This window comes from Melanotaenia boesemani, chromosome 16 (genome assembly GCF_017639745.1).
Source record: "Melanotaenia boesemani isolate fMelBoe1 chromosome 16, fMelBoe1.pri, whole genome shotgun sequence".
Lineage (NCBI taxonomy): Eukaryota > Metazoa > Chordata > Actinopteri > Atheriniformes > Melanotaeniidae > Melanotaenia > Melanotaenia boesemani.
Window position 1 is genome coordinate 11,462,183 of NC_055697.1, and position 27,534 is coordinate 11,489,716.

Genomic DNA, 27,534 nt, shown 5'->3' on the forward strand with positions numbered 1-27,534 from the left:
GTGCAGCAGGTGGGCTACTCACCCACCCAACTTTGCCTTCCTGGCTGAAATGAATTGGAATATATGCAGGTGCCACTTCTCGTGAGCTTGTGTGAGTTTTTAGCCCCGATTATTATTAGCTGTACCCAATAATGCTGTCGAGCTGAAGGCTCTTTACCTATTTCTTGCTTGCAAGTGAGATACCTTTTCTTGAGGAATGTGTACAGCAAAATCCCTTATATTAGAACAAGCAATGGCATGACACAGAGGTGGATGGAGGCAGATTATCATATTCATGGATGCTCATTCAGTAAATGAGAAGCTGTAGTCATCCTTCAACCACTTTAAGGGTATGAGAGCTTTGATTTTTTTTTGTGAAACACGGATCAGTTTTAAGGGGATTAACAGCTGGAGTGCTTTTTGTCATTGTACTTGGTTGAAATATTAGGGATGGATTGAATGAGAAGAAAATTGATGCAGCAGAAGCTCAGAAACCAAGACATTTACTCCCTCCAAAAGCACTAGACCCTACATCTTCCATAATGCAAGTCAAAAGTATCTCCTGTTAGACGTCTCCAAGCCAGTGAGCATTACTTCTTCTACACAGACTTCCCGACACACTAAAGACGCCTTTGCCAATGCTGTAAAACTCTCATTATAAACTACATGTGTAAAATCACTGTCTCTTTCATTACTATGCAGCCATCTGAAGGTCTAAGAAGACAGATTTATACATGTGATGGTAATTGCAGGTGGAAACAAGAGAGTGCTTTGTTGTTCCTCTTGATCTCCAGCGGGACGTGGAGACATGGGGAGGTTTTTGCAAACAACTGAGTGCTGGCAGAATTATGCATGAGAACATGTGCTATTCTGGGAGCTCTGACATCTGACATCTTGATATTTTAGAATGAGTCTTTTTCCAATTTAGAACAAATGCCATTAAAAGGCTTAAACAATAACAATCTGATCCAACTTAATGTAGAAGAATTTTCAGTGTATTTAGTCTTGTCCTGTGGAGCCGCACTGTTGTCCAGAAACTTGACAAATGTGTTGCACACTGTTACCCTGTGTGACATCTGTATTCATTACCACGAACCTAGGCACTCTGGTTATTTAGTCACTCCTGCATGCTGTTATTGTCACTCACAAGTGCCCCAAATCTGCAGCTGAAAATAGTCTCCAGCAAGTGTCCTGCTGTTACGGAACTTACAAAACCTTTACTGAGAATGAAAGCCCCATTTTTTTTTTCATGTCACTGGACAAATGTGTTTGTGATGAGGGGCCAACTATGTTGCCAGCGGTTTTATTGAACTTAATTCTGACCTTTAAAACATCTTTCATCCAGTTCTGATCATACAGTTTAAGTTCTCTCAAAAGCATTCAGCCATCATGTAGAAGTGTTTTTATATTATATTTTTTTCAGTCAGTGTTAAAGGAATAAAATGTCCTGCCAGGAGCTCTTGTGGAGCAGCTTAGCAGTCCTTCACTGAAGGGCTGCTGTTGTTCTGCCAGCTCGGAGGTGTAAATGTGTGCAAAGTGCACCTGAAAAATCAGCATTATCTGATGAATTTAAAGGATTAAACCTCAAAGTAAGATTTCAGTTCAGGAGAATCACTAAAGAGAGAGTGGAAGAGTATAAACAGAGCAGCACCTCCACGTATTTACATTTACAGAGACAAGGTTTTAAATTTTTTTGTTGTTTCCACAAGAATACTTATGAAATATCCATCGAGGGTGCTACCAAGCAACACAAAATTGGAAAGCCCAGCTTGGTGATAAATAATCCAATGCTTGCAGAGGATGAGGGAGACAGTGAGCGAGCCATGTCGCTCTTCACACAAAAGCTATTCTGTTTTTCTCTCAAACACAATTCAGACACTGTGGGTGAAGAAAATCAATCTCGCCAACCTAGAGAGAATAAATGAAAGCTGGGAGAGGCTTTGATTATTGTGATGGACTTAAGTCAGCTCTGCAAAAGCCACTTCATACATCTGTTTATCAAATCAGAAATGCATTTGCATCACATTTTTCAACACTTGTGGCTGTTTGGAGAGGGGAAATTAGCAGAGGAGCTACTCCCTTAGAGTTTCAAGAACTTGACATTTTGATGAATAGATGTATTTTAACTGCAGACACAATTCAATCCAAAAAGACAGATAATTAATTGAATTGCAGCTGCCAAGAGTAAGAGCTTCAACGAGTCAACAGAGCTGTCTGGGACAGATCGCCTCTGTCAACAGGGCAGAGGAAAAATTCAACAGATTAACGTGGCAGATTATTACAAGATTTAAATGAATGGTGCCCAATATTTCTAAACAAAAACATCCCACTAGACCACATCCTGCACCTTTCTGTATTCAGTCAGGGTTTCTTAAGCCATTGACAGAGTTGTAATAACTTGCATTATCTGCCTCACCGTGCTGACTGTACTATGAGGATGCAGTGAAATGAACTAATCGCCTTGAAAAAATAAACACGGATTAGTCTAACAAAAGAGGTCCTAAGGTCACATGTTGAGGCTGTGTGTGTTTGCTAATTGCTATTAATAGGAGTGTGATCCTAGATAAGACACCAGATCAAGTGTAAATGAAGTGTGATTATTAAGTGAGGCAGGAAGCCAGAGCAAACTTTTTAACTACATGAGTCTTCAGTAGATGGTGCTGTTATCAAACAAGGCATCTCTGACTCAGATTAGATTCACAGGCAAGACAAATAGTTTATCTTTAAACGTTTTTTATTCAATAAATGCAGACAAGCTCTTATACTGCACCAGTGTATACAAACAATACAATTATCTCTAAAATCTGAGATGTGAAGACCTGCATTGATTATTAACTGCATGGACACAAAAGTCTGCAGTGAGACCACGATATCAACACAGTGGTCAATAAAAGCTGAGCATGAACTGCATGAGCGCTACTTTGCACATACGGCCAGCGTGTTGCGTAACAATCAGACTTTTCAGTTACAAAGGTCTTTTCTTCAGGATTGGCACTCTGGTGACTTAATGATAAAGGATCCTCAAATCATCACATGTTCAAAACGTCCACATCTTTTCAACAGGGTCTCTACATTATGTTAAAAAAGAAAAAAGGAACACTCATACATTATTAATGGAAACAGGAACAAGTATGTTTGCATTGGAGTGCAGATCAACAGGAAGGCTTGTTCAGACAAATCCAATCATATGGAGTTCCAAGTTTCAATTATTTTCTCCTCCTGAAAGCACTGCCATCCTTCATACAAAATGAATCATTTGTACTGTTAAGCAACACTTGAGGACGCTACGTAGAACAGAAGAAGGCAACGTTTATGTGGGGCTGCTGAATACAGTCCTAACCGATTCTGGATGTAAAATACTGCTGTGTTGAAGTTTTCAGGAATGTGTGTTTACATCAGTGCATCAGTATGAGAACCCTGCAGCAGTGGAGGATCAGTGGTTCTGGCCGGAGTGTGGCTCACGGCTGGGTTCTGCTGTGGCTTCAGCCTCGCGGTGCATCTGGCTTAGATGTCTGACCAGGCTCTCCAGTTGAGGGTTCCCCCCAAACTCTTTGATGAGCCTGTAGGCCTCTGCCTCCAGATCCCGCAGGGTCTGACGAGTGTAGGCAAATGACCCTATTTTCTCCAGGTAGTCCACACAATACCGTTTGATGTCCATGTTCTCTGTGCGCTGCCTCAGGATGTTCTGCACCTGGGTGCTCTCTGGACGTGACCATATGGCGTGAATGGTGGGGAAAGAAAACTTGCCTTCAGTCAGATCCTCACAGAAACTCTTGTTCTCGCTATACTCGCGGGAACTCAGGTTGGCGTAGTCATCGCGGATCTGGAAAAAGAGGCCTAGTGTGTCCAGGAGGGGTTTGAGGTCCTGTTTCCACTCAGAGAAGAGCTGCATGAGGCCCACTGCGAGGCCGAAGAGGCCTCCTGTCTTCTGCAGCACCATGCCGCGATACTCTTCCTCAGTGGGACAGGTGTAAGTGTCTCTCCAGTGGATGTCCAGGCCTTGGCCACGGTGCAACTCCAGCAGCTGACGGGTGAATACTGGCACCGCCTCAGGGTGATCCAGGGTCAGAACCTTCTCCAGACCCAAAAAATAGACGTAGTTAGCCGAGTTGATGACAGAGGGAATGCCATAGATGCTGTGCGCCACAGGAAAGCCTCGACGCAGCTTGGAGCTGTCCTCAATGTCGTCTATCAGCAAACTGGCATTGTGCAGCATTTCAGTTACCTCGATGATCACCTGAAAAATACACAAACCTTTCAGATCATTTATCGTTCATGTTCTTTTATCATCATTAATTATGCAGAAATTACAGGTGAGGTTTTGAAGACTGCAGCTGAAAGTGAATATTTATTTACTGGTGTGTTCTACTTCTCTGGTGCTGAAACAAAAGGATTAATACAAAAGAAGTGTATGAAAAAAAACAAACAAAAAAACAAAAACTGAGCCAGTTAACAGCGTCATCGAAGTGTGTGTAAATTATGCATTACAGCTTGTTTACAGCAGAGGGTGCCATGTCTACATTCATGCTTACACTGCTCTACCACTGACAGCCTTCATTAGGGGCAGAATAGTTGTTGCTTAAAAGAAAAAAAAAGAAAGAAAGAAAGGGAAAAATCCAGCCAATAAACAGAGACTATGAAGAGCTCATCAGACACACTGCTGCGATGCGGTGCCCAAGAGAGCAACGCTGGCTTAATAGGCTTGTAGGAAGTATAACCACAAGGTTAAGTACTCTGAGGTGTCATTGCAGGGCTTAATGCACTTTTACGTGCTCTATAGAGGGAAGGACAAATACTCAGTACTTTACTTTAGCCATTCTGACAAGTGTACAGACAAGCTCCAGCAGCTTTAATGTGATACAACCTGCCATGCACTGCTCTGGTGAATCAAGGGGCTAGCAGGAAAAAGGGAAAATTCAGCTTGAGACCATTTTTAAAGCAATATGAGGCAGCTCAGTGACTCAGCTCAGATATGTTTTGTTCCACTACTAAGTAAACAGCTACTATGATCAGAAAAAAGCTAGAGTATACGGTGCTAATCGGAGGAGCTTCAGCCTGTAAACCAAATAACCAGCTTTATTTTACTGTCTGACAGAGAGCAGTTGGGGTTGCCATCAGGTGTCTGAGGTCCTGAGTGGGCTGTGCTGCCTGCTGGAGTGCTCTGCTGATTTAAAAGACAAGTGGTGTGGCCTGGTGATGAAAGCCGTTTGTATGGGGCCTGAGAGTACAAAGAGAGACTCAGTGGGTCAGGCAGAAGGCCAACGTTGGGCCAGTTAAGCAGTTTATCCGCCAAGCACAACCTTTCCATCAGCAGGGTCCTGACACTTCTCATCCTGTAGCATCAGGGAGCCACTTAAAAGACGGGGTTGGTGGAAATGGCTACAGTGAATGCACACGTCCAGGACATATAAAATATTCAAACTGTAATTCCCTGTCAGTTTCAGGGCAGAACGAGAGTAGAATCAGGACAAGATATGAAATGCACATCAATAACGGCTTCAGATAGCAGCAAGTTTCAAATCCAAATAAAAGTACAAACAGTCTTCAAGTCAGGAAGTCAAGTATCTCATTAGTCAGGCTGTCACTAAAAAAAGGCTTCTGTTTAGCACCATCACTGCTGTAGAGGTATTTATTGATTAGCATCAGTGGTTACTCATGCAGAAACACTGTTTACTGACGTTCCAATCAGTGATCTATTAAAAATGCAGACTCCTTCAATATGGAGAAGAAACCCCAGTGTCTCACTTTAAACATTAGTCCTGCTAGAAGTCCAGCCAAGGATTAAAAACAAGCATCTTGCATGATCAAACAACATACCAACTAGACTGCATCTTTAAAAAAAATACTTACATTCCTGAGTCTTAAGACTATTTTCGGAACATTCCCATTTCTCAAGAATATTTAGTCTGTTGTTGCTGTCATGCTGTTATAGTTTTCTTTGTAAATTCTTGAATTCAAGTGGCAGCAGTGTTGTAATGCTTTGTGGTGAAACCATAGACAAAATATAACCATGATGGATTAGTCTTATCAATTAGCCATCAACATAAAGATGAAATAGAAGACATAAAGCATTAACACTTAAGAGATTACATTTTTTGTAATCGATCTAAACCAATAAACATCAAAATCATGTTGAGCAGTGTCATAATGCTGGACATTCTCTCAGTAAATAAACCAAGACTCTTTAGCAATGAGAATATTTGTATAAAAGAGGTGTTTGTACCAAAAGGTTAAACAGAAAACCGCAAAGATATATCCATTCATCCATCTCTCCCACATGTAGTGTAGCTGCTCATCTAAACACACTGCATGTGTGCTGCAGCACACCACACTGTATGTGTGTGAACCTGCCACTGGTTCGGAGGATAGGTACTCACAGAGGAACCCATGCTAGTCTCAGTCTGCACCAGAGACAATATAACTTTAGCTTTCAGTGCAAAGCAACAGATATTCTCATGTGCAAATTTTAATAAATAAGCAAAGATGGTAGAAAAGAAAACAAAAAAAAAAAAAGCGGTCAGCTAAATGTCATGAGGTGATAAATAATGTTACTGATGAACACGGGAACATCCACAACCTGCAATGTATAACAGTGCTGACACACGTATGAGGATCAGATTTTTTTATTTTATTTTTTTTAGAAAGCACTGCTCAATGAATGAGTGAGCGCCACTCTGTCTATAAGAAGGCACGGTTGTTTCCATGGCAGCGGCTTCTTGGCAGTAGTGTGCTAATGATGACGAGAGGAGTTCTCTCAATCTGTGTGTTGGGTTCAGAGGGAGTTTATAGAGCTGCAACACAGAGTTAAACTTCAACTACCTGCTGTAGCAAAACAGGGAAGTTCTTGAATCGCCACGACGACATCAGCTGGTTTGGATACCATCTGTGTATGAATCCAGGCCACACAAAGTGCCAGCAAATCTTCATGACGAACTGATTAGTCAAATTCAAAACTCTTGAGTAAAATGTCACTTTTACTTCAGGGAGACTTTCAGCTCTTGAAGTGAAATGTCAGAAACAGAATAGCGTCTAAAGTCAAAATAATCCAAAATGTCATTTTGAATGTGGAGTCGCTCCTTTTATTAATTTTGCAATCTGAATTACTTCACTCCAACAACCCCGCTGCGACAGCGGTGATAAAATGTAAGGGGTGTGATTAATCTTGTAGAAGGCAAGAGGCTGACATGACAGAACTGACCTATAATAATTCCTTAAATTTATTACTCCTTTACACATATGCACCTGTTTTTCAGTCTGAATAACAAGCTCCACAAGAAGGGAAGACTTTTCTATGTTGACTTGATAAAGAAATGAACACAGGAGACAATGATGCCATCTCTGAGCTTTCACGCAGGACCAGGTTTCTTTGTTTAGGGACACTTTATAAAGCATTCAGGACAAAGGGAGACCTGTTGAAAAGCAAACAAAATGAGACCTGACAGGCTCAACACTCTACATTCTCCTCCATGTAAGGATTGTAGAATTTGTAAGCACAGATTAGACGTGTCATTATCTTCACTACCGCATGCAGGATCATTATTGAGTAACAAAAATCAGTGTAACAAAGTCAATAGTCTGAGCTCCCCGATCTTAAATGAATCAGATCAAAAGTAAACAGGGATGCCAATAATCCTGCCGTCTGCCTGTATGTCTGTTATAACATTAACTGTTGAGGGGAGCTGCATGTGTAGCATGTATAACCTGACACATGCTAATCTTTTGCTCACTGAAGTCATCAGGAGCACAGGAAGCTGAAAAAGCAGTGGTCACCATTTGAAAAAAATGTGCCTCAAATACATTAGCATTCCCCAGGTGTCAACTATCTCTTTTGCCATTTACTGCATCATTTTAAATTACATTACAGTCATTTAGCTTTTATCCAAAGCGACTTACAATGGTTAGGCAGTAGGGTTAAGGGTCTTGCCTAAGGACCCAAGTGGAAGGTGTTAACATTTGTCCCCCTGGGGGATTTTAAACCCTGGTCTCTAAAACCCTGATGCTCTGTCAACTGAGTTAACCAACCGATTTATACACTGTACAGATTAACAGAAGTATGACTGGCATACATCAATTACACAATAATTTATTTTAGTCTGAGTATTAAATAAAATAAATAAATCAGAAAATAATCCCATACAATAAAAAAATATCCTAAAAGGTTGCCTAATCAGACTCCCTGTGGTTCACTCCACAACTACTGCAGTTAATTATGATCATCATTTTGTGTTTTTCTACTTACAATATTAATGACTAATCAAATTATTATGTTTACCTTTTTTAAATTTTTTTTATTGTTTATCTGCATTAAGGATCATGGAAGCCCCACCATGAGTACAGCATCTCTTTACCACACTGGATCCTTGTGCAAGAGGAAACAACAGACCAAGCGAATGGATAGAGACTTGAAATGAACTATTTCTCACCTGCAGTTTGTCGTCTGGAACATTGAGCCAGTGGTTAAATGCTTGGGAGAGTTTTGTCCTAACTTGCTTCCCTGTAGAGAGCAAAACACATTTTTCTATTTTGAAGAGAAAAGGGAAAAAGACACATTTCAACTGAACCGCAATTTCTGTAAATCTGCATTAGAAAACAGGGTCATGCTGCTAAGGCTATGCTGGCATTACTGGGGGGGAAAGGACATAACATAATGCATTTGCCTTCATTCAGTTACTCTGCAGGAAGCATCCTCAGTGAGTCCAATAAAACGTCAGCCTCCACTTATCTAAAAGTTTTAGTTGAAGATCTGAGTTAAACTGAACATTAAAACCGTGAATATTGGTCCATTAGATTCTTTATGTGACTGAAAGCTTGAGCAGTCTTTAAGTCTTGGTGCCTTTTTTTCCTCCTCTCTGTTGAACCTTATTGCAAAGCTCTCTCTGCTGTGTGCTTACGGCCCCTATGTAAACAAAGAAGAGGTTATTAGGGAGTATAATGTTGAATTAGTCTGTAGGTAGAGTCCATACATTACAATTTCTCTCACACAGCTCCTCTTTTGATACTGAAACTGCAGTTTAATGTAGCACTTATTTAATTTTAAATCTAATCTTCTTACACATATCTAAAGGGTAAATGTATGCCACTGTGCAAATAGAAAATGTACTTCCCTTTTCCCTATTATCCTCTACAATTACCTTTATCTCTATGAAAAGACCAAAAAAGCCACAGAAACAAATAAAAACAGCAGCTACTGAACTCTTGCTAAGGCTTTAACAAAACTGGGATGTTAAATATGTAGAGATTCACACATCTTGCTCATATCCAGGTATTAAATCCTTAACTTATTCATCACTTCTTTTAATTATATTTGAAGTCATTAGTGGGTAACCATGATCCTCAAATTTAAATAAGACATTACCAAGATAATAAATCTGCTGTTAGCACACTTAACATTAAAATAAAGTTAAACCTTTACAAAGTAACATCTTTACTGCAGGACTTAAAACCTTGAGAGGCTGGTGACCACAGTGACCGAAAACAAGGCAGCGACTACCTTACACACTAAACTTCATCAACACTGAATGTAAAGAAGCATTGCCGACGAATCGCCCCATGCTGTGTCTTCTCACAATGGTAGCGTCTGCACAAAAAACTGTGCAACATGCCGCAAAGACAACATCTAGCTACCAACTACAACACACACTCTATGCCTGAGAAAAGGTCAAAACTTTGCAGTGCATAAGAAAGCAAATATATTTACACTATTGAAAGTTGAATGCCTTATAGATTGTTTACATTTATGCTTTTGATATGCATTTAAAAATTGGCACATAAGACTATGCTGCTTCAGCCTGACAAACCCAACGCTGATTCAACATGTTCAGAGAGCTGATAAAAACCTTAACTGGGTCTAATTTAGTGTGATTATCAAACAATGATTTTTAGATCTTTTGACTATATCTAGACACACAAAGTCCTGGAGGAAGTTTTTCTACACTCTTGGGGAATTTTCTCTGAGATGCCATACATGAAAGGGGATAAATCTAACTCACTAAAGCTTCTTTTTTCAATTATATAAAGTTTAACATGAAAAATGTCAAAATAAACCATACATCCATACAAATATCTGGATCATCAGTACATGAGGCAGTGTGTGAAAATGTCAACAAATACTCTGGAGCATTTACACCCGCTGTGCAGGTGAGTGTGTGTGTGTTGGTGAGACTCATTTCTGCTGATGTGGATGCTGCTTTCCAATTGGTTCCCACTATTGAGAATATGTGCGGATACTTGCAGTATTCGTATCAACACAATAAAGAGCCTCATTTGCTATTCTCAACCTGTTATCAAGGGAATACAGACATTACCACAATCCAATTTCTACATCATATATTGCCTCCTGCATGCTCCACACAGCAGTTCCCTTGTATTTCCAGCCAGGAGAGTGTAGCTTCTGCAAGTCTTCCCACTGTGATGTGCTTATGTGTGCCTCGTTTCAGTAGCTAATGTGAAGCAAACTAGTCAAAAAAGATAAAGTGGAATATGTTTCTTTTCAGCTGTATGTCTCCATCTCTGCCCAAACCCACTGAGGATAAAAAGAGCTCACCTGGCAGTTGCAACAAGTACTTGTATGGCTCCAGCAAAATTCGGTCCGAGGCGGCTAGAGAGGCTTTGTCCATCGTTTCCAGTTTACTCAAATATTTACTAGAAGTCAAGAAACACAAAACATAGGAAAAGTAAAAAAAAAAAATCTCTAATGGCAGAGTTTTCTTTTTTAGATCAGTGAAGATCATCTTCTGTCGGTTTGTTTCTGTATGCTATGTTTCCTCACGAGAAGAAAAAAGAATGAAATAAAAAGACTATACAGGTCACATTTTTTTAAGTTAAATTTCTGTTTAGTGATTATTGTTGTAGAAAAATTACCAAGAGTCTGAATGAGTAAAAGTAATTATTAGTTTTGTTACAGGAGAAGTATAAAATATAGGCAAGTATTGTATGCAAGTCGAGAGCTATCTTCTTGACTCTGCATAGCAAAGCAGAGGACTCTGCCTTGCTGCATTTTCAAAATCAATTTTATTCAACCTGATTCTAGCTGAAGACCAGTCTCTAAACTGGTAAAAAGGAGAAGGGAGACTAGAAGGTGCCACTCTCCTACTGTCTCGCACAAACTGGCTGTTATTTCTAAACAACTGTTTCTTTCTCGAAGGTGCCCACCAGTCTCAACTTTGCCTCATATCACGAGTCTGGAAGGAAAGTGGTCGGCCTGACCTCACACAAGCCTGTATCATAACCGGAGACAGGAAACAGGAGAACAATAACTTCAATGTTCTATATAAGAACAATTTACTTAGCATATTTCACCCTTTTTCTATGTTTCATTGATTATTGTCATATTGTTTTTATCCTGTGAAGCACCTTTATCAACGTTGGTCGTATTGAAATGTGCTTTAGAAAATAACAGTTAGGGCTGGGCGATTAATTGATAAAATCGATAAATCAAATTTTCCATTTCTGGAGATTAATCTTTTGAAAATCGGGATTTTTTTCCATAGTTAGTTAGCAGCAGACTTAGCCCTCCCTCCACACCAGAACGGTGTTTGTCTGACAGATTTTCATTAAAGTGACCCTTCACTCACGCCTGGGATTTAGCTGTGCGTATAACTCCAGTGAGAATGCTGCTCTCTATGAGATGCAGAAATCAACTTAACCCACAAACCCTAGTTAAGAGACAACCTTCATCAGGGGAATTATTTCTGCAGTGGATCCTGTATGATAAGGATCCAGATGGAAAGAGATCACGGATGCATTGTGTCGCATATTTCAATGTAAGATATGAAGTCATTTATATGGTAGAAGAGCTATGACATAATATGCTTTATTTTTGCTAGCATTCGTCTATATAAACAAATGAATTTTTTTAATAAGTTTATTTATGTTTTGTAAAAGAAAAGGAAAAAAAATCGATTAAAATCGGAAATCGGATTTGGTTATAAAAAATCGGAGATTTTATTTTTAGGCCATATCGCCCAGCCCTAATAACAGTAACTTGACGCAAGCATTAACATCCTCTACTGCAATGATTCCCACCGAGGAAAAACGGTTGGGAACCACTGTTCTAGTGTACTGGCTTTTAGACAATATCTTACAAAAGTAATAGTGACATTATTTTGTTTAGTAATTATTAAAAACAAAACAAAGAAATAATCAGATGTGCAGACATCTGGCTAGTAATGCAAGTTGTGTTTATCTAGGACAAGAGTTGTGCAGACAAAAATAAGACATTTCAGATACTTAAAGCAATTAGCTGCATAATAAGCATAATAACAAGGGAACTGGGTGGGAGGTTTTTGCTAGGAATACTGTGAAATATATAATAACAAGGTGCAATTTGTAAAGCTTCACTATGAGTGTAATATTGGAGCAAAACAATCAAGCACCTGCATCTTTAGAGGGCTCTTAGTTGTTGTTTTTTTTTTTTTTAGTTTTTTTCCTTTTTTTCCCCCTCCATGCCTGCAAACACAATAACCACACAGCAGGTGCACAAGTCCTATTGTAAAAAGCTCATATTCAAAAACTCACATTTTTGCTACAGTTGCAGCAGTAAATGTGGTTCAAAACTACTTCACACACTTCTATCACCAACTGATGAGCCATGGACAAATGTGTGTATTTGCAAAGTGAAGTGGCTACCTGTCATTTCATTAGGAAATCAATGTATTAATTGTATTAGTGAGATTTTTGTTCCCCAGACTCCATTCATGTGACAACTAGTCGGTTTATCCATTAATCCACCTCTGCAGGATGGACAGCTGACATTACATAATATCAAATACTGTTAATCTCAAATGTATTGTTATATTTTAAATGAAATCCATTCATGTACACTTAGGTGCATGTGATTGGTCAAAAGGTTTCTGTACAGAGGGGAAATTTCCTTGCGAGGTTTCAAATTCTACTTTGCAAATGTGAATATTTTGTTCATGAGTGACAACTGTGAGATAAAATTGTTTTTACTCAATATTTAATGCATTTGTTGCAAATATGTGACCACCTTTTCTATCTGTAAACTGGGGTTTACACATCTACTTTGTTCTAACCTGAGACTTCAAATTTACAGATATAGTTGCATTACTACTTTCTACAGCCTATTGCAATGAGAAAGGTATTCGTTTCTCTTGCTCAAACAACTACATTCTTCACATGGAAATGCACATACAGAGCTATCAACATTGTTAGATCCCTTTTCCTGGAGCACAAGCCCAATATTGATTACATAGAATTTTAAACAAATTAGCCATGTAGATTTATTTGAAAGAAGATAGTAACAGGGAAAAGAACAGCTGCAGCGTCAAGGACTTTACTGGATGCGGACACAAAATGGCTAATTAGTTTAAGTGTCAGATCAAATTTCACTCTTCAGGAACATCTACTATTCAACAGATCAAGAACCAGGTTTCAGGTCAAAGAGTGAAGTCAGTGTTACCCGTTCATCTGACTGCATTTCCCACAAGAAATAAATATTCAAATAGAATAATGTTATAAATGGTTATGGATGAATTTATACTTAGACTTAAATTCTCTGTTTGATTTTCTTTGCCTTTTGTATGACGGTACACAGGAGGAGAGCAGGAAAATGAACTAGAAAAAACAGGCAAGAAGGTGGACAGAGCTTATTATAGTCAAAGTAGTTTCTGTTTCACCCACATTAATTGCAGTGGATTCAACAATGATTTCACATAGCTGAGCAATGAATTGAAATGGAATTTATGAAGGCCACAGCTCATTAGATTCTGATGTGGTGGTGCTGCAGAGAAAGTGAGGAAGGCAAGAGAGGGAGAGCTGAAAGGAATGTAGGGACAAAAAAAATAAAATAAAATAATAAAATAAAAAATAAAAAAAACGTGGAAAGACAGGAGATGCCTCATCTGAGAAGTAAACCAAAGGAAGCTGTCACATTTGAAAAAGGCATATATTTTTTTTTGCTTCTTTTTGCACATGAATATCATTACTGTCATGCCTGCATTTCAATCAATATTCATAATGAATTTGCACCTTTATTAGTTATTTTAGTTTCAGCAGCAGCTGCACATTATTTAAAGGAATAGTGGGCTTAAAAACTGAGGTTTGTGCAACACACACATTTCATGCATGTGAGGATCTTAATGATGAAAAAGATGCAATTTGAGTAATGAGACACCTGTGTCCCTGAACTGCCCAAATGCATAGGAATGAAATTGTCTAGATGCAGTAGTAATTCATAAAAGTTATTTGGGGGGAAAATAGTTGTTTTTTAAACCACTCCAAAATTGAACTGAGGAACTGAAATCAATTACCAATTGACATGACTCATGACCAACAGGTAGCAACACAACTGTTTTAATCCCAGCTTTTCTGCATTAAGACACTTATTATATCCATTTTAATCATTTAGGGTCATATTTCATTTGGTAAAATTCAAAATTGTTGGTTCAGTTGTACCAGTTCGGCTCATGTCTTAAAAATGTTATCAGATCCAATTAAAAATATACTGAACAATACTCTATACATAAACTGATATTACTGCTTAATATAAGTGACAACGATAACATTTTAAAATATGAAAATTACACATGAATGCTGCTCTGACACTTGCTGTGCTCTCAACTCCACCCACCTTGTGGCTGTCGTGTGTCAGTCTCCTGACTAGCCGGTCCTGAATTCCGGTTAGCCAGACTGCTAGTTAGTTAGCGTTAGCGCGCTAACATAAACGCGCCAATATATCGTCGTTGACTATTTCTTTCTTTCTTTTCCGTGATAAATTCTTCCAGTTCCTTGCTCATTGGATAAGGCACGCGATGTGACCGCGAAATCCACACTTTCAAATCATTTTAGGTCCGTGTGCTACGCCTGATTGTCTTGATGCTATGCTAGGCTAGTGCCGTTTATGTTGCGCACTGTACCAATAGTCTTCAGTAGCGGCTAGTTTTGATGAGCTTCCTATATAACCTTCGGGTACGTTACAGAGCAGGCGCAGAGAAGCTGGGGAATGTAATAGGGGTATCCCGCATAATGTGTGTTTCAGTTTTACTTCTACGTTGCCCGGTAAAACCTCCAGGTATTTAAGAAAATAAATCCGCCCAACGATTGTCGGGCCACTCTGGAATATATTTTGAACGCACACTTATTCTCTACACTGGGGGTTGTAGTTTTCAGCATTTTTATGTGTATTGTGAAAACCGCCCCGTAGGCTCGCTTACCAGGCTTTACTGTAGCTATTTTTCTACAGGAGCAACCAATCATTTTCGACTGAGACGTGTTCCTGAATTGTGTCCTCCAATGGATGAGCGTAGTTTTAACAGAGGCGGGACATGTATACATGTCAATCATTCTCAGGAGGCGGGGAAAGGATCACAGAAAGAGCTAGGCTAGAGGAGCTACACAACAAGGCAAACAGCAGCTCTCTGCGAAAACCACTTTTACCAATCCGCAACCAACGTTAATCAGGGTCCAACGGACGACGTTAAAACAGACCATCTTTTCCACATAAATGTTCCTATGGATTACTGATACACTTTCGTCGAAAAAAATAAGTGTTTATCAACTTGACAGCATAGGTAAGTCTGATTTTGTTCGGTGAAGCAATCACTATTTTGAACATTTTTACTTGCATGCTTCCCTGCTGCTACTAAGCCAACCGTGACGTTAGCTAACTTGTTAACTAATGGTCTGTTGTGTTTAGGGGGATTTAAGGGAATGAATGAATTGGGTGTCTGGGTGACAAAAAACCCAACGTCTTAAAATACATCTAAACTTGATGATAAAGTTCTGCTGTAGACAGTCAAATTAAGCTGGTTAGCGCAGCGAAAGGTTATGCTCCTCCGAGGTTGAATAGTTTCGAGTGTGCTGGACAGGCACCGGATTGTTGTGTTGTTGAGCAGAGGAATCCTCGGGGAGGTTGTCGTCGAGCAGTGCCTGTCATGGTGTTCCCTAACGGACGTGAAAAGTGATATATCGCCAAATAGTTGACGACTTCAAAAGGCTTGACATCTTTACAGGATGTCATTTGTCGACAACCGAACAATTAGTGTAGTTTAACAGGTAAATTGTATTGTCAGGCATTTCTTTTGTGCCATCATTATCGTTAGCTTATCACGATCGACTTATCCAGTGTAGGATGGACCAGATGGGCTACCTCGCATTGAAGAACTCCCTCGATTGATAAGTGGTGGTTATAAAACCAGATCTGATGTGGACTAATTTCCTTCTGCTAGTGAGAACTCGTGTTATTCTTAAATGTTGTGTGCGTGACCAATATTTTTCATATTTCCGTAATTGGCAACATCGTTGCTGAGAAACTGACCGGACAAGAATTATTTAGTAAGGTTTAAATGGACTCGAAGGTGTAGTTAGCAACCTTACAGGATTTCAGGACAGGGGGAAGAGACGATCGAGACTCTGGCTGCGTTAGTGCATTATTGTTGGTGGTCAGTTACTCTCTCGCAGCTGCTGGTCTTGCAAATCGTCTGGGGCGGATAGCATTGTATCCTCCGCGATCATTCAACGAGACCGAGAAACACAAAAGCGGGCTGCGACCTTGGCTTCTTTTCCAACAATAAAATGTTGTAAGAATTGACGCGATGTTGCAGCCGTGCAGTCTTCCTCGAGCTTGACCTTGTTGCGAACCATTCCGTCGACTTGTTTCTTTGTCAGAAGCAACCACTCATCGTTACTCAGTCAGCGAAATGCCAGAGCACTCGATCAAAGAACATTTTCTAAGGAAAAGAAAGTGACTTTTAATCAGACGACACGCCGGAGTCCGACTTTGTTCAACTCAAAGTTGTTACTGCGACACGGCATTGATATGACATTTCTGTGAAGGTTTTGTGGCTGTGTTGTCTGCCTATAAGCAGAGTGAGTGTCGCTCTATTTTTTTGCTGTCGAGTGTACTCTGCAGAGAGCAGCGCACCGAGACAAGGGAGTTTAGAGAAAACGAAAATGAACGGTCTCTGGGCAGTCTTCCTGTTTAAAAAACACAAGACATCTGTCTCCGAGAGAGAAATGGCTCTGACATGGGCAGGTGAATTGAGTCTACCATCCCCGCAGTTTCCCGTGTTTGTGCGCTGGTGTTCTCCTTTCTAACCGACTGTCAGCTACAGAAATGGCGTCATCCTCTGCTGTACTGTTGGTGTAGAGAGTGCAGTGCAGACGGCAGGCATACCACGTTGCCGAGCCAGAGAACCCAATACCGTACGCCTTTTTTATTTATTTATTTTTTATTTTATTGTTACACAGCCTATCACTTTATCTTACACGTCCACATTATCCACGCATTTGTGCTACCGACAGAGGTAACTGGCTCTTCCATGTAACGGTGACTAGTTACTTTGTGTTCCTCGCCCTTCGCAGCCACAAGCCAAGTCTGACTGATGTGACTGACTGGCAGCAGCGCACCAGGCATTACATAAACGGCTTTAAAAATTATATATATATGAAAAAAAAAACGGAGGGGAGGGGGGTTCTCTTCAAATGAGAGTGATGCCACGGTTTACTTTGCAACACAAGTGAATGTGACTTGCAAGCTCAAGCACGCACGCACGCCCTTCTCTGCTTCGCTTTACCCATCTCGAACAAATCGGTTCCAGTCATAATTCAAGGATGTAAAAACACGGCAGAGGGATGTTTTCATGTGCAGACGCTGTGTTTTTTTTCTTTTTTACCCCGTCGTGTGCGTCTACCGCCCACTTCTCCACGGCATCCACCAGTATAGCAGAAGAAGTGATGTCATCATAACATAATCGTGTCTTGTTGTGGAAGACTGAAGTTGGTTACCTCTGATTCCTAACAGCTTCTTCCTCGTCTGTTTTCAGTGTGGGATTCGTTACACTGGTCACCTAGAGAGATGAAGGTATGTTCATTCATTTTTTTCTTTATTTATTTTTATTATTTTTATTATTTTGTCTTGTATGTGTGCAGTGGCAAAAGAAACTCTTGGCTGACTACTACTTGTGCTGTTAGATTTCATTCAGGTCTTTGGGATACACACCTTCATCTTCAGCAGAGCAGATTAAACATAAGCTGTGTTTTACATGCATGGGGTCATCCTTTCTTCTTTCTCATTTTTTTTCCATTAGATATAAATTTAGCTCCCGTTCACACACAGCCATGCAAGTGTGTTGGACTTAGGCCAAAGTAATACAATTGGTTGATATGCATGATATGAAGTTCCTAATGGTTTCAGCCTTATGCAAACACAAGTTAGGATTTGTCATTTTTATGTTGTATTTTGTTATGCAGTGTTATTGAATTTTAGGCTGACACATAATGAGCTGTAAAAAAAAAATAGATGTTTAATAGCGACATTGTTTCCACAACCTTATTCAGAGAGGAAGAAGTCACAGCTGTCAGTGCTTTGGAGGAAATATTCAGCGAAATATTTTCTCATACTTCTAGTGTTGTGCCTGCAGGCTTTTTGCGTCTGTATATGTTATTTGTTAGCATGTAAGGTCCCAACCCGCACAGTTGTGTCACTGTAGCAGACAGAAGTCTTGACAAGTGTCAGTATTTTTAGATACATGTTTATTTGGCACACATAAAACATAGCATTAGAGCAAAAAGAGGAGAAATCTATCAAGCAGACGATGCATGCGTATAATTGGAGAGTTAGCATTTCAAACAGTGTAAGCTTCTGTGATAATGATTCGTAGCCTGTCACTTTGCCCTTAATGGTGCTTAAGTTATTGTGGTTGATCAAACTATACTAGCACCTACTAACAGACATGTCAGCAGTTTCCTAAGGTATCTAATTGAAGTGCAGCCAAAAGCTTTGTAGGATGTAAAAAAATAATCACCTTCCCTTCTAGGTGAGATGAGGAAGTCTGTTTTTGCTGATACAAACTACGACTCATTTGCTTCCAAATTCTCTCTGCTGACTTGTATTCACACTAGAAGTGCTGACTTGACCCATAGGGTAAATGTTTTGGGTCAGGAGAATGTAGTGGATTTCAGATAGTAGTTGCCAGAAGTCAAGCATGACACACTTGAACCATGGCACAACACAGATATAGCATACTTTATTCACGCTCAGGCTTAATTTCCTAATGATCTATTTAAACACAGCTCTTGCACATTTTGATTTTATAGCTTTTTTTTTCCCCCAGCAGATGGATTGCAGAGATCTATATTACATTATTATTGTGCTTACGCTTGCTTATTCACATAACTGCTGAAAGGAGCAATGTTTCCTCTTTGACAGTTCAGTTTCCCGTTGGAGAAGTTCTCGTTTCCATTGTGCGCTCTGAGTTGTCTGCCTCTATCAATGCCGGAGGAGGACACGCTTATTTTACTGCTCTATGAAGGAGCATCTGCTCAGTGGCTGAACTGTAGGATAACTTTTCATTATGTTCACTTAGCACTCCTTGTCATTTAGCCCTATGGCCTTCAGCCTCTTTTTAATTGTCTGGTCACACCGCTTTAAAACTGTGCTGGATTATCATTGGATCTTCTTCAAGAAAGCACATGCACTGGATATTTGTTTAAATCTTTATGACAAGGCCATCAAATAAAATTTCTTATGAAGCAGAATCCTGCTTAAGGCTGGAACAAAGAAAATTCTTTACTCTTGCAGCGTAATCTAGTAGATGCACTCAGCTCGACCTTAAAGCCGAAGATGTACAGGAAAAAGCAGAGTTTACTCAATTAAAGTGCAAGATTTAAAGCAAGGTGGCAGGGTAGGTCTAATGCAGGATGTCTGATCAGCTTGATTAGTTTTAAATTGTTAATTTGCAAATGAGTTAATTTCTATCTGGACAGTTTTTGATCAATGCTGTTTCATAGAAATATAGAAATAATGAGATTGAAACCTATTCAGTCAAGTAATTCCTGCATTTAAAAGGAGCGTCAGCTGCTGTTGTGACAGTTAACAACATGTGGTGATGTGGAAATATGCTGCATATTAATGCAGTTGGGAGGAGGGCCTGAGCAGGTCAGGTACATTAGTCTCCCTAATGTGTTCCTGCTTAGTAACAAAGCACTTTGTCAAAATGGATATTTCAAAGTGAAAAGCAATTTATCAAGCATGTAAAAGTATATGTTTCAGTGTAAAAAGTATCCTGTAGAACTGTAAAATATATACATGTGGGTGCGTAGAGTTTGTAAAGGTATTATAATCCAGACATTTGTTGAAGTTTTTAAAGTTTACATAGAACTGTGGCTAATCCTTTAAGAGGATTTGATATGTTGATTTCCCCAAATCTGAATCTTTGCGCATAAGATCAACAATAAAGGGAGTTTAAGTTGTTGTTCTTTTTTTATGTTTTAGTTTAAAGCTGCCATGGCATTGCCAAGGCAACTCCTGCCGAAGCGCCGGCTAGTGGAATTGTGGCCACTCTGGTTTGGACAAAGAGGTGATTCACAGCAGGATTATTGTATGTGTGAGCCGAGCAGGGATGGAGCTTAATTCTTTTCCGCATGCCTCTTACATATTCCTTTGTTTGGCCTTCGAGCCTGTTCACTGTAGAACAATATAATCAGTTAAAAACTATTGTTTATGATATTTTAGAACTGCATAGTTCCTCAAGGTCCAAAAGGTTCACTTATGTAGCTTATTGCAACATCAACAAGAAAACATCTGATTTGTTGTATGATAACCTTGATTAGACTGAAGCTGTTAAATGTTATGTCCTCCTGTTTCAAATAAACTAAGAGCTGTGGATGCATTGGTGCAGTAGGAAAACCATTAAAAACAAACTGAGACTCAGATCTGAAAAGTTGTGCAGTTTTATCATTTTATTTATTTATTTTATCTGCTTTTACACCATCTCAGCGTCCCCTCCTTGTCAACTGCCGAATAATAGATATTATTTATCTTTTATTGTAGTGAAAGAAGCAACACTACAATACGAATAACTGTAAAAATGTGTTATTAGAAAAACTGATGTCTAAGTATTGTAAGTCAAAATAGACTCACACACACACACACACACACACACAGTGCAGGTTTAAGTACTTAAAGGTTGAGTTTTAAATACACATTTCTGCTTGAACATCTGTGAATTAAAACTATTTTGGTAGTTAATAATAACATGTCTAATAAATGGCCATATGTTGTTTATTTTAAATGTCAGATTACCTGGAGTCCTAGGTCTCTGGTTCAGCTCTGGTCCTCTTTTTTTTTTTTTTTTTTCTTTTTGATGAATCAGCCATGGTGTGTGTTCAAAACGCTGTGTTGATATCCAGTTGCTGCCATGTGGCGCGGTGTGACAGCTGTGAAGTGTGGTTTTTCAGCCTCGGGATGCTGCTATGCCATTATGGCTTCAGGAATGGTTATAATAAATTATAACTTTATTTATAACAAATTTATTATTAGCAATCTAGTTCTTGAACACTGCATTCAGCTTTCTTTGTTTGTGAATGCTCTCTGCAATGCTGGCTGGTGTTTCTAAACGTTAACCAGTATTAATGAACGGCGATAAACAAGATTTATATGCAGTGTTTGGAGCGTAATCTATGAACACCAGATTACTTTATTAAAACCTGGAAAGTGCTAATAAACATAAATGCAAGTCTTTTTAAACTATAGCTGCAAACCGTTATTATGAATGTTGCTCTATACGGGCACTGGGTAGTGTTCATTGATGCAAATGGCAATATGAAATATAAATAAATGGTAAAAACCCTTTCTGAGACATTGACAGTTCTCTCTTTTGGCTTTGGTTGTGGGGTACATCTTTGTTTTCAAACTAACTTATTTTTGAAAGAAATGCTCCAAAAAGTTAAATATCTGTTCACTAATAAACAAATCATTTACCTTGTCAGTGACAAAAAGGACGTCGCTGTTCACAAAGACACGTTCATTCATATTGTCCATTTAGATTTCCTCTTCAGGATAAAAAGTGAACACTTTGGTGTCTTCACTTTGTAAACACAAAGACCTATGACTGAAGGAAAAGGAGGACCTGAGACTTTTTAGGTTTTTTCAAATATTGCTTTATTGTGAATTATGAAAATAACCCTAAGTAAGTAATAGACTTTCTAAAAATCCTCAGGGATCCCTACTATAGCTCCAAGTTAAATTTATAGGCATGAGAGGTGCTGTATTTCAAGCACAAATAGCTCATGGCTTTCCCAGTGGGCTTGTTGTGAAAACAGGTCTCTCAGAATCCGTCCAACAAAGACATATTTAATGGGCCTGATGTAGATTTTCTCGAAGTAATGATGCGATCAATCACAGACTGCAGTCCAAGAAAACTATTATAACATGCAGGGCTGCATGTTAGAAAAACATGATTTGCAATATCATTGTCAAGTACTGTGATTATATGACAAAAAATTTATAAATAAATAGCTCAGTATATAGTGTAAAGATCAGCCATATAAAGAAATGCTTCCTTGACTGCTTCAAGTTTAAATACCTGCTGTGAAAAAGATCTATATCTGACTATTTATCACAGTCCAAGCAGTCTCAAACCCAACTGACTTTGCACTTGTTGGCATCATGATGACAAATTTTCTGTATATATTGTGCAGCCCTGCTCATGATTATAAATAGATCTGTCAAAACCAGTCACACTACAACTGGAAACTTAATCCAAAATTAGACATTCACACTGGATTTAATGATTTAAAGGGGTAAATTGGGACACTGGTTCATGTGTGTGTGTTGGGGTTCGAAGATTTTGGGGACGGCTAGAGATGATGGATGCAGTAACAATAACATAAAAACGAGCTACAATTTATAGTCTAGTTATACTTGGCATGCAGTTTGTTGCTTTTTCAAGCCTCTCACAGGCTGTTTTTCTTGCATTTCGTGCATTAAGAGTCATAGGTATGTAAACATATGAAGCAAATTGGCAATAAAACATTTTAAATGTAGATTTTTATTTATTTATTTTTTGTGGAAACAACTTTTAAGTATTTAGGTCAATTCTAAAGAAATCACTAGAGGTTTGGAGTCCCCCCCCAAAAAGACAAATGGTGAGAGCTTTTGCATGTGCGATCAGTGTTGCAGCTTTAACCTCAAGGTAACAGCCAGGAAGCCCCTTAATACTGAGCTGTAGAATATAAATGCTGTAGTTGCTCAGGTTGTACAAGAAATGCACTATAAGCAGCAGCTTATTTTCAACCATGGAGTTGGCTGTTAAATTTTTCATGACCTGAGAGTCTTTATTGAGCAGAAACCGATCTCATTCCACTGCTGCCAATGTCACTCCAGCATGTTTTGTTTTAGCAAAGCTGGGATGATTAAAGCTTTGACTTAATGTAGCCACATCGCATGTTTTCTTTGCAGACTAGGATGGCTTTAACAGTAAGTCTTTGTCAGATTACCAGTAATCACTAAGCCTTAATAACTCTGTTTTAAATGCATGTATTCCTCAGCAGTAAGGATAGAAGTACTTCTGAAGTGCACTATTTAGGGCTGGCAAGATTAGTTGATTAGTTATGATTATGTCAACTATCAAAAATAGTTGGTGACTAATTTAATTAACAACATTTATTTGTAGGCCTGTCGCAGTAAGCAATAAGTCAATTAACTGCACGTTAAGAAAAAATGAGCGCGATAAGTTTGCCGGCGGCAGTAATTTTATTTATTTATTTTTTCTTTCTATCTTATTTCACCATAGACTGTGTATGACAACAGGTTTCACTATGGAGTATCTCGACTGAACGCTCTCGTTTCTTGCGGAGTGATCTCTCTCGTGTCATGCTTGACAGCAGCATGTTGCAGCACGAGACCGTGGTGAAGCACTTAACATGTGGGAGCCTGTATTTGTTTTACAGGGCTGCCAACTCTCACGCATCGGTCGTGAGACTTGCGCATTTGAGTGACTTCTCACTCTTTCTCGCTAAACCTCCGATTTCTCACGCTGAAATACACATCAAGAGCCATGCTGACTAATCGAGAGGTTCGGGAGGATTCCCAGTGGGCCGCATTACTTTTGGGCCGGTGTCGCAGCATATGTGGAAAAAGCGCGATGTTGCAGCAGCGTGGTTCACTCACTGCTCATAGATCAGCACGCAATGATGAGGGAGATATTTCAGCTTCACAAACAGCAACGATGCGCAGTATTTTTTTTTCCTAGAAAAACTGGCAGTTTTACCGGTTTTCCCTGTCTGAGCCCCATGTTTAATATTGTTTTAATATATTTTTTGAAGGGCAATTTTGTTTACAGAACAGAGACTTTATTATCTATCATACTTATTGTTTTTGGTTTTGTTTGGTTTTCATTCATTGTTAATGAGACTTAAGCCTGGTACACACATAGCGATTTTTTTAATCTTATGAGATTTTTAGACCTCACACGTGAAGATAAAAAATCAGTTTTGTTTGTATTGTGTGTGGTGTGCTTCGAAAATGTAATCACAGAACAACACACACATGACGATGCTGTCCAGCAATTCATCTACAATCTAGTTCTCCTGAGGCCGGACAAACGTCGAAACGTAGAAGAAGAACCATAGCAACAACCGGCACAAAACGAAGAAGAAGAAACATAGCAACAACCGGCACAAAACGAAGAAGAAGAAACATAGCAACAATTGGAAAACACTACACACAGCATGAAAGGGGATATATAGGTTGAGGGAATGATGGTGGTATTGGGACTATTGTTAACAAAAAAGCCAGAACTGAAAAAAACAAAAAAAAAAAAAAAAACAGACTGGAGATGGTGTGAATACAGACTTTATTTACTTCCTTGTTCCCCAGCCAGCTCACTCTCTGATTGGCTACATTTCGTACCACGTCACCACCCACACAGTCACAATGCACAAGTCATTGGCGTTCCTCAGAAATCGGCTCTGAAATATTAAACATGTTCAATGTTCCCAATTGTCGGCTACGACCAGTTTCGGAGCGGATTATCGGAACAAATCGGCTCATAACACACCACAGACTAGGGCTGGGCGATTAATCGATAAAATCGATAAAATCGATAGATCAAATTTTCCATTTCTGGAGATTTGTTTTTATGAAAATTGGGATTTTTTTCCATAGTTAGCAGCAGACTTAGCCCTCCCTCCACATCAGAATGGCTTTTGTCTGACAGATTTTCAGAGAAGTGATCCTTCACTCACGCCTGGGATTTAGCTGTGTGTATAACTGCAGTGAAAAATGCTGCTCTGTATGAGACTCAGAAGTCAACTTCACCCACAAACCCTAGTTAAGAGACAACCTTCATCAGGGGAATTTTTTCTGCAGTGGATCCTGTATGATAAGGATCCAGATTGAAAGAGATCATGGATGCACTGTGTCGCATATTGCTATGTAAGATATGAAGTCGTTTATATGGTGGAAAAGTAATGGCATTAAATGCTTTATTTTTGCTGGCATTCATCTATATAATCAAATAAATGTTTTTAATAAGTTTATTTATGTTTTGTAAAAGAAAAGAAAAAAAAAATCGATTAAAATCGGAAATCGGATTTTGTTATAAAAAAATCGGAGATTTTTATTTTTAGGCCATATCGCCCAGCCCTACCACAGACCACATGATGATTGGACAGGGAAATCTCACGATGATCGGGCGTTTGCCGTCCAAGGTCAGGAAAAGGCAAAATCGGGACATAAACAGCCCAAACATCGTTATGTGTGTACCAGGCTTGAGAGCCCATCTATTTATTGTTTTTGTTTTGTTATTTAAAGTTTCTTCCAGTTCCAGGGTAAAATGTTCTTTAGAAAAAGGGTGTACTTGCATTATTATGGCTTTGTCATTATTTTAGTTGAAAATGGTTTCAAAATTACATAACTTTGCACAATATTATCACTTATCGCAATAATTTCAGAGAAAACTTATTGCACAGCAAAATTTGTTATCGTGACAGGCATATTTATTTTCTTACGCTTTGTTTTTCTCTTAAAATTGCCTTGTCTGCCCGTCTGACCTTGACGCACATGCGCAGTAGTGGCAATCGGGGTCAACTGTGACATTACTGAAAAAAATTATGCCCAAACAACAGTATTATTGCAAGCTGACAATGGAGCATTTGGGAGCATTTTATGAAAAATTGAAAACGTATACAATTTTAAAAAAAAAGAGAGAAGCATGTGCAATGCAAAATCTACAAAGTAGAACTTGCCTTCCATGGAGGTACGATGGCGATGCATGAGCATCTTAAAATTAAGCACGTTGTGGCCGATTCAATTTATGATGAAGAGGGACAGTCTTCTTGGTCAGCTAATTGGCTAGTTAGCTGCTAACATTAGCGTCAACAGTGAGCTACTTAAGCCGGATTTATGCTCTCACAGCGTCTGTGTGCGGTCGTTTAGGGCGTAGCTGACGCTGGTGAGTTTGCTTTTGCACTCGAGCACAGGGAATACACGTAGTTTTGGTGTTGTGTTGCAGTTTCTCCTCCTAATCTAAAGGTGGCAGCAGGGGTGATATTGACCGGTCAACTCACCAGGTCAGAGGTCTTTTGATAGTTCACTTCAGTTCGGTAGGTGTTTTCTGTTTCAAAACAACAATGGCGTCCAGTATTGGTTCAGTGTCTTTATTAGCTTGTGGAAGAAAACGTAGAAATAATTCGATCAGCCTCTGATCAACTTGATCCACTGGTTATTGTTTTTAAAAACAGTGATTACCACAGAAATTCAGCGAGAAGAGCCAGATATCCGGTAGCACGTGATCCCAAACTGACCAATTACAAGGGAGTACCTCCACGTAACCATCTGCGAAGCAGGGGTGCACATCAGGTCTGGAAGAGGTGCCCATCGAGCCTCTGCAGAGCTACGCCGAGCCTATGGCGATTACGCAGGCGCCACGCGACCATAAATCTGCCATTACTTGTATTGATAGCTGTACAGTTAACAGTAGATATGGCGATTTCATTACCCTTAGCGCACATATGCCATGTGTTTACTGTTATGTTATCACAGCGATGTCATGTTTCAACGGAAAATGTGGTAACTCTGTTTTGTTTTATAACGCTACATTACAGTGTTTAAAAAAATTGTGTTCCTCTCCAATTTATTATTCCAATTATGTAATCTGATTAGTCGATTAATCAGCAAAATAATTAGTGACCAGTCGATTATCAAAATAATTGCTTGTGATAGCCCTAGCACCATTGCTTCTGGCGTTTGCTTTAAATGGTTGTTTTGTGAAAGGAAAACAGCTTGGCCTGAAAAAAATATTGATTTTATTGACAAGTGGTATATCTGTGCGTGCACGTCTTGACTGACATCCAAGTAAAAGATCTGTCAGACGATGACCTGGATTCTTAATTCTGTTGAAATTCTACATGTTATTTTATTCCACAAAGATGAGCTTTAGGTTTTGTCTTTTTTATGTTCTTTTCAAGTTTAGTTTTGTTTCTTTTCATGTCAATCGCAGATGTGTTTTGTCACTCTATGCCAAGTCACATTTTTATGTATTTTATATCAAGCACATGTGCCAAGAGTTTTTTCCACCTCAGTAGCATTAAATGAACAGCCAGAGAGCCTGTCTTGATTATTGTTCTGCTGTTTCCATAACACTGAATTCTAGCACGTTGCAGCTCAAGTGGCATTTACATACTATCTTACTTACTTACTTATTTACTTACAGAATCTTATGAGAGCAGTTCTTGTTCAGTGCATGACATTATTTTACGTTAATGAGAAGAAGTTATACATCCCAAAGGCAAGGGAATTCCACCCCTTGAGTT

General features: G+C 39.2%; 2 protein-coding genes across 7 annotated transcripts in view; one reads left to right on the forward strand and one right to left on the reverse strand.

The window, feature by feature from the left end:
• Positions 1–2,701: 2,701 nt before the first annotated feature.
• ggps1 (geranylgeranyl diphosphate synthase 1) lies at positions 2,702–14,881 on the reverse strand. 3 transcript variants are annotated; one of them, XM_042009771.1, is made up of 5 exons: positions 14,570–14,881; positions 12,354–12,426; positions 10,523–10,620; positions 8,403–8,473; positions 2,702–4,216 (listed from the first exon to the last, which is right to left on the reverse strand). In XM_042009771.1, exons 3-5 carry the CDS (start codon positions 10,593–10,595, stop codon positions 3,413–3,415), a joined length of 948 nt encoding a protein of 315 aa, XP_041865705.1. In that variant the 5' UTR covers positions 10,596–10,620; positions 12,354–12,426; positions 14,570–14,881; the 3' UTR covers positions 2,702–3,412. The 3 variants fall into 3 exon arrangements, with proteins under 3 accessions (XP_041865705.1, XP_041865704.1, XP_041865706.1); XM_042009770.1 differs by lacking the exon at positions 12,354–12,426; XM_042009772.1 differs by lacking the exons at positions 8,403–8,473; positions 12,354–12,426; positions 14,570–14,881.
• A 90-nt stretch (positions 14,882–14,971) lies between these two features.
• arid4b (AT-rich interaction domain 4B) overlaps positions 14,972–27,534 on the forward strand; it is a 46,236-nt gene continuing 33,673 nt past the window's right edge. For all 4 annotated transcript variants that reach the window (XM_042009766.1, XM_042009768.1, XM_042009769.1 and 1 more), the window contains exons 1-2: positions 14,972–15,509; positions 17,763–17,800. In XM_042009766.1, the coding sequence (XP_041865700.1) occupies positions 15,443–15,509; positions 17,763–17,800 (105 nt within the window). In that variant the 5' untranslated portion in view covers positions 14,972–15,442. The remainder of the gene's footprint in view (positions 15,510–17,762; positions 17,801–27,534) is intronic.